At 50.3% G+C, this 7,457-nt stretch overlaps 1 protein-coding gene across 2 annotated transcripts in view; it reads left to right on the top strand.

Annotated features, from left to right (window-relative positions):
* Positions 1-564: 564 nt before the first annotated feature.
* The window catches only part of MYOC (myocilin), a 17,828-nt gene continuing 10,935 nt past the window's right edge, over positions 565-7,457 (top strand). Inside the window, exon 1 of one of the 2 annotated variants that reach the window (XM_006017745.2) lies at positions 565-1,266. In XM_006017745.2, the coding sequence (XP_006017807.1) occupies positions 705-1,266 (562 nt within the window). In that variant the 5' untranslated portion in view covers positions 565-704. The remainder of the gene's footprint in view (positions 1,267-7,457) is intronic. The other variant, XM_006017746.2, reaches the window with a different exon arrangement.

Here is a 7,457-nt window from a genome sequence, read left to right as displayed (position 1 = left end):
TAACAGAGTTTTAGACACAAGTCTGTAGGACACAGAGGCTGAACTGAACTCAAATGGTAATTGCCGGCATTAAACAGATCTCCCATCTCCTTGTCTGTTGTCTGAACCATAAGACTCTCCTTTTTCCCTGGCAGGCACCGTGCTACCGAGGCAGGGTTTGAGACAAGGGGGATCTGTTTCTCCTATTCCTTCCATGGGGAATATTTGGGCTGTTGCACGTCACAGGTTATAAACTAGGGAAAATAAAAACACCTTAGTGCTCAGTTCTTTTCCTGCTTGCACTCGTTTGATATCAGTGCAAATGAACAGACATCAATGGAGCAACTCCTGATTTCCACTTGCCTCGGGGCGGGGAGAAGCTGGGCCTTCATAAAGCCCTTGGCTCACATCTAAAAGGAAATGTTATGGAAGTGTCCAGCCCTGAGCTGGAAGAAAGGTGGAGGGAGCCAGCACCGTGTAAGGGGGAGGCTGCTCCTTTAAGAAATCCAAAACAGAGGTCTGGAAGGTTCCTGTTATTTTAGCCCTCTGGCAGCCCGACCCTCTCCCCACCCCTTGCTCCAATTCCCAGCTGTATAAATAAAACATCCGGCAAACTCCGCTGTTGTGCGCACACAGGAGCAATCAGCAGGCAGCTCTGCTTTTAGAGGCACTACACCAAAGGGGTCCCGGCTGCAGGGCTTAAAGGGACAGCATCTGCAGGAGCGATGCTTGTGGCTTGCCTGCTGCTCTCCTTGAGCCTGCTACAGGGTGCCCTGGGGAGCACAGTCCACCTCCGGAGAGCCAATGACAGGCATGGTAGATGTACCTACTCATTTACGGTCCCCAGCCCACATGAGGCCAGCTGTCCAGGGTCTGACCAGGCCATGCCAGCCATACTGGACCTGCAGAGGGAGAGCAACATGCAGCGCTCAGAGCTGGAATCTGCCAAGGCAAGGCTCAGTCTCCTGGAGAGCCTGGTGACCCAGAGTCATGCTATGGAGGACTCCTCTGCTTCCACTGTGGAGTCACTGCAGAGACAGCTGGCCAGCCTGAGGATGGAGACCACCCAGCAAAAGTCCCAAGCCAGCAGGATGGAGACTGCCTATAGAGACCTCCTGAGGAACAAATCTTCCCTGGAGGAGGAGAAGAGGCACCTGGAGCGAGAGAAGGAAGAGCTAGAAAGGAGGCTGGAGAACAGCAGCCAGGAGATCACTCAGCTGAGGGCCAACCAGTGTCCCCAAGTTAGGGACACACCTGTTCCAGATTCCCTGCAAAGGTCCAAAAAAGGTAAGGCCTCTGGGTGAGTGTGTGTGTGTATGTGTGTGTGTGTAAGTTAATCTCCCCTGGGCAGACAGTCTCACACCTAGGCTATCTCCCGCTGCTACGTGAGCACTAGGACAACACGAACTTGCCCAGAGTCATGCAGCAAATTAACAGGTCATGTAGTTGCTGCTTTTGATCTGCCATGAGGTCTTGCCTTCTCCTTCACTCCTGTGTCATTGTTCCTTGCAGATGTGGTACTGGACTCCCCTCCTTTGCTGGAATGCCTGACATTCCTCCACAGCATGTTGTTTGTAACAGAAAAAAGATGGGTTTTTTGAGGCTGAGGCATAAAACTGGTGTTAGGAGTCTTGACTTTGATTCCCAGCTCTGCTACAGCTTTCCCTGTGGACAGGGGCAAGTCACCTAATATTTCTCCCTCCCTCTTGTGTTTTGTCTACCTAGATTGGTGCAAAGTCTCTCCATATCCTTGTGTGTGTTTATATATGGATGTGCACAGTAACTACACAGACGTTGTTAGCTGTGTTAGTCTGAAGTCAAGTAGAAAGCGAGGTAGATTTGCACCTTACAGACTAACCAAAGTGGGTTGAAGTGAGCTTGTGCTCTCTATATATGATATATATATAGAGAGAGCACAAGCTCATTTCAGCCCACGAAAGCTTATATGCTATATATATATATATAGATATATATATAGCCTAGCCAAACTAGATACATATCAGGTGCAAATCTATTCTGCCTTCTACACAGCAACTAGCATGAGGGGTCTTGATCCACTTTAGATCTTGTAGGAGCTCCTGTAGCAATAAACAGCAAAAGACCAATGAAGTCAGATCATCCCTCTTAGTCATGTTCAAGCTCTAGTTAGCTACAGAACTATGCCCGCAAGCTTCAAGGAAATTTATATTCAAAGCTCAGCCCCCATGGTTGTCCTGAGTGGGAACAGTTACAACAAACACGCTGTCCCTTGGCTGCCCTGCAAAGCTGTTTTCAGCACAAACCAGATGCAAGCTGCTTCCTTGGACATTCCTTCTGCTGTCAAGGTGTCTGTCTCTACCTCAGCTGCAGTACATGGTACATATGCTACTCTATAAGGTATTTTTCTCATTAAGGTGCTTATTCTTCTTCAGGAAACTGCCCCCAGTTTCTATCCCTTTCTCTTCCACCAGCCCATGAGAAACACAATATACACCCCTGCTGTGCAGTCTGGGAAGCAGGGGGTTGCTAGAGCTAGGAGCAAGTATGTCACAGCCCTTGTGGGAGAAGGAGCTTTGGAACAGACCCCAGTGCTAATGTCTCGACAGAGCCCGGCTTTCCATGGAAGCCATGGTCTAGGAACTTTTTGCAAGGAGGAGCAGAGCTTTTTAGCAGCATTTAGCCCCTGGTTATCTTTGACCTGTACTTGAGCCTGTGAGTGCAACCTACCAGCCCCATGGCAGGGACAGTGCTGACTGCAGCACAGGTTGGACCAGTCCCTTTACTTCCTTCCCATCTGTGACAAGTCTCCTGGGGGCTGTGCCTCATGAGATTGTCTGGGGTCTAGGGAAGCCCCAGACACACCTCTTGTAGTAAGGGTCAGTGGTAAGAAGGCACGAAGCCAGCTACGCTGCTCTGCATTTGCTTAACCTGTCCAAGGATTGGGAGATCCCCCAAGGGGCTATTTTGATGACTTGGCAGCCCCTCTGTGCAAGGAGCTGGACCCTCCCATAGCAAGTCCAGTCTCTTTATGGACTCAGGTCATGCATAGGCACAAGTTATGTTTGAGTCTCAGCTGAGGGACTGCAGGAAGAACTGGTACTCAGGACCCTTCCTGACAAAGACACTCCAGGGTACATTGGTGCCAACTCAGTGGCAGCTTTCTTGAGGGAAAGGAGTTAACCCTGCTCCACCCATCCAAATCCACTCAACCAGTCCCAAGCCAGAAGTTTACCTGTGAGGCTGCTCCAGATTCACACTGTGAGCTCACTCAGACCTATAGGAGACTGAGGGCTCAGGGGCAGATGCTTGAGGCAGCCTCACAGGACAGCTGCCAGTTTTGCAGCACATTGGATTCAGGTGAGCAGGGTACAACCGGTCCTGTTTCTCAGAGACCCACTGCTGGCAACCCCAGAGAGGCAGTGGCTAACACCACCTCATATAGGGGCTGACTAGAAAGCAAGGCTGAAGTTTTTGACATTTGTTTCTATTCCAGTGTGAAAAGAAACACTTTTTTGGTGAAAGTTCAAGAGGTACCCCACCCCGAATAGCCAACAGGGTGTTGATGAGGAAGAGGTGGAGGAGGGCAAGGTGTCTCCTGGAATTTCATTCTGGACTCTGGAAATTCCTGTGAAAAGCTTTACTTGTGGCAAATCTGCATTTGACGACAGAGACCTTAGTAAAAAAAAAATCCTTCCTCCTCCTGCAACTTGTAATCTACAGCAGAGGAATACAGATGAAGCTTCTGAAAATTTGTCAGGAACCATATAAATCCTGTCCAGTGAAAGAGCATGTTTGAACAGTCATAGAACTGAAAGGAGAGAACATCAGGGTTTTCCTATCTGCTACACCTAGTGATTTCAGGGAATCTTCTTATGTATCTCCATTCAGGTGTGGAATTACTAAGTGCATACTTTGGGACCCTGGCCCCATCTCTTCTGGGGACCTTGTTTGGTGTCTACTGTTTTTTTCTTAACCATATTAAAGATGGTCCACCAGACAGAGGAATTTGTTCTTTTCACTGTGCCTCTGAAAATAGAGTGGACCAGGTTCCTTGCTGGTGTAAGGTTGTGGTGCACTCAGAGCTTCAGTGGAAAACTCTTCCCCTTCCCTGTCCATCCTCATGGCAGTCCTGTGCAGACATGTCCCATGGCAGTCACCGATCCCTCAACTTGGCGATTGCAGGAACTCTTTTAGAGACTCCAGTCCCACTGCCAGGACCCCTGGCCAAGCCATGTCTGACAGCAGGGCTCACTTCAGAGCTGCCTCTGTCAGCCAGATCCTCTTCCAGACATTTCTTGGCCTTCTCCCCTTCCCTCTTACCTCTCTGGGCACACAGCTAATCAATAAGACTCTGTTCCCTGTACCTTCTAGAGTTGTATTTACAGTTTGGAGGCAAAGGGGGAGAAAAATGAGCCCACAGGTGAATTTGACTACCTTTCTGGGGGAACCTGCAACACTTACTGGAGCAGAGAAGCATTCACCGCCACACCAAGGAAGCCTGGCAGGTCTGTGTTCCTGGCCTGCACAGCTTTCCAGTCTTTCCTGATGTCCGCTGGGAATTAACAAAGAGAGTGCCTGTCTGAGGGTGCATGCCAAGCTGGGGAAGTGCAGGGCTGCTTTTTCATTAGCAGGATTCCTGAGATGTCAGAGAGAGGGTCGCATGCAGGGACCCTAAAGGGTGCGCTTTCTTCTGCAGCAAATAGCTGGGTTCACTTACTTCTTTCTGTGCATTTCCTGATGGCTGTATTTGTTTCTGCTTACTTCTGTGGAGGCAGAGCACACAGTATCCTAAGTCAGGATCTGTCAAACCAGAACATTTTCAGACTGTCCTTCCCAAGAGAAACCCTAAATCCTCAGTAGATGGACCCCTCTTTCCAAGTTCAGAGCAGGAATTATCCAGCAACAAAGATGACCTTGCTGTCCCAGTACCAGATAAATGCATCTTCTCCTGACACTCCAGCACCTCACTGCCCCCCAGCCAGTCTCCCCCACGCACTTAGTTTCCAAGTGTTCGTCTTAAGAGGCAGACTCAAACCATGAATCCTAGTACTTCACAAGCTTCAGAAAAAAAGAGGACACCCAAAATCTGGACATGACCCTGGCCCATGACAAACCAAACCACTAAGAGTTCAGCATGTTTGTTCTGGACAGTGGAGCAAGTTGTGTGCAGCAGACCGGTAGCAGGATTGGGACCCCACAGGGAATGTCTAGACAACAGATTTCCCTCCACTGAGTGTGTTTTAATCAACCTCTGTCAATCCAGTCGAGCGTGAAGAAGCTGACAGCTATACTCTGAAACAACCTTGCTGAACGAGCTTCCATCCACACAGATGCTGTCCTCAGTCATGTGACTTAACAGCAGCCAAAACACAAGACAAAAGGACAGCTCTCTGCCCTCTCCGAGCTAGTCAGTCCATCTACCATTGATAAAGGTCACACTGATTCTTTCCCCAGGGTCTCCCATAGCTTTCCCCATAGTACTGTTTGCTGAAGGTGCAGGGCCTCTGAAAACCACCGTGTTGCAGATACCCATACCAGACCCCAAACTCACACCCCTTCTCTATAGGGTGTGCAGACTGTGGAATAAGCTCCCTCCAGAGGTGGTGTAATCATCTACCCTGGAAACCTTCAAAAGGCGACTGGACGGTCACCTCACTGGGGTCACTTGACCCCCGTTGTCTTTCCTGCCTAGTGCAGGGGGGCTGGACCCGATGAGGGTGGTGGTTGACAGAAGTCAATCGTCGTGGTGCCCTGTGACCAGTGGGGGTCCCTCAGGGCTCTGTCCTAGGCCCCTTACTTTTTAACTTCTTCATCAATGATGTAGACATTGGTGTCAGAACTGGACTGGCCAAGTTCGCCGACAACACCAAACTCTGGGGTAAAGCATCCACACCTGAGGACAGGAGGGCGATCCAAGCTGACCTTGACAGGCTCAGGAAATGGGCGGACGAGAGCCTGATGGTGTTTAACACTGAAAAATGCAAGGTTCTCCACCTTGGGAGGAAAAACCTGCAGCATGCTTATAGGCTCAGGAGTGCTATGCTGGCTAGTACAACGGAGGAAAGGGACTTGGGGGTCATGATTGACCACAAGATGAACATGAGCCTTCAATGCGATGCTGCGGCTAGTAAAGTGAGCAAAACACTGGCTTGCATCCATAGATGTTTCTCAAGCAAATCCCAGGACGTCATTCTCCCATTGTACTCGGCCTTGGTGAGGCCGCAGCTGCAGCACTGCATCCAGTTTTGGGCCCCACAATTCAGAAAGGATGTGGAGAAGCTTGAGAGAGTGCAGAGGAGAGCCACGTGCATGATCAGAGGTCAGGAAAACAGACCTTACGATGACAGGCTGAGAGCTATGGGACTCTTCAGCCTGGAAGAGCACAGGCTCAGGGCAATTTGGTGGCCACCTGTAAGTTTATTAGGGGTGGTCACCAGGATCTGGGGGAATGAATGTTCACCAGAGCACCCTAAGGGAGGACAAGATCGAGTGGTCACAAACTCCTCTGTGACTGTTTCAGGCTGGACATAAGGAAAAACTTCTTTACTGTCCGAGCCCCCCAAGGTTTGGAATAGACTGCTGCCAGAGGTGGGTCAAGCACCCACATTATTTGGATGTTTATCTTGCTGGGATCCTATGAGCCCTGCTGACTTCCTGGCCCCAGGCAGGGGGTTGGACTCGATGATCCGCTGGGGTCCCTTCCAGCCCGAATGTCTATGAAATCTATGAAATCTTGCAAGGTCCCTTCCAGCCCTTTATAATCTATGAATCTTAGGCTATTCTCCTTGCTTGCACTCTACAGCACTCCTTTGCAGTGCCCTCCTTTCTGGGCCCCCTTTCTCAGGTTTCTTCCAAACAAAACCCATCCAGGAGATGCCACATCATCACCTCCTTCTCCTTTTCTCACCCCTCTGCCCATCCCTCCCAGCCAGCAGTTACCCTTCTGCTGAGCATAAAGAAGCTTCTATGTTTCATAGTTTCATAGTAGCTAGGGTCAGGAGGGACCTGAACAGGTCATCTAGCCTGACCCCCTGCCACAGGCAGGAATGAATGCTGGGTTCACAAGACCCCAGACAGGTGATCGTCCAACCTCCTCTTGAATTTGCCCGAGGTAGGGGCGAGGACCACTTCCCTGGGAAGCTGGTTCCAGATTTTGGCCACCCTAACTTTAAAATATTGCCTTCTGAGCTCCAACCTAAACCTATTCTCCATCAGCTTATGACCATTGTTCCTCATCACCCCAGGTGGTGCTGGGGAGAAAAGGGCTCTACCTATTTGCTGTTGATCTCCCCTGATGAGTTTGTAGGCAGCCACCAGGTCCCCCCTCAGCCTCCTCCTGCTGAGGCTGAACAGGTTCAGGTCCTTCAGTCTCTCCTCGTAGGGCCTGTCCTGCTTCCCTCTCACCAAGCGGGTGGCCCTCCTCTGAATCCTCTCCAGGCTGGCCACATCCCTTTTGAAGTGCGGCGCCCAGTACTGGACGCAGTACTCCAACTGTGGCC

The sequence above is a fragment of the Alligator sinensis genome, unplaced genomic scaffold, assembly GCF_000455745.1.
Source record: "Alligator sinensis unplaced genomic scaffold, ASM45574v1 scaffold31_1, whole genome shotgun sequence".
In the NCBI taxonomy this organism is placed as follows: domain Eukaryota; kingdom Metazoa; phylum Chordata; order Crocodylia; family Alligatoridae; genus Alligator; species Alligator sinensis.
Note: the sequence above shows the minus strand (reverse complement) of the source record. Positions and strands in the feature narration are given on the sequence as shown.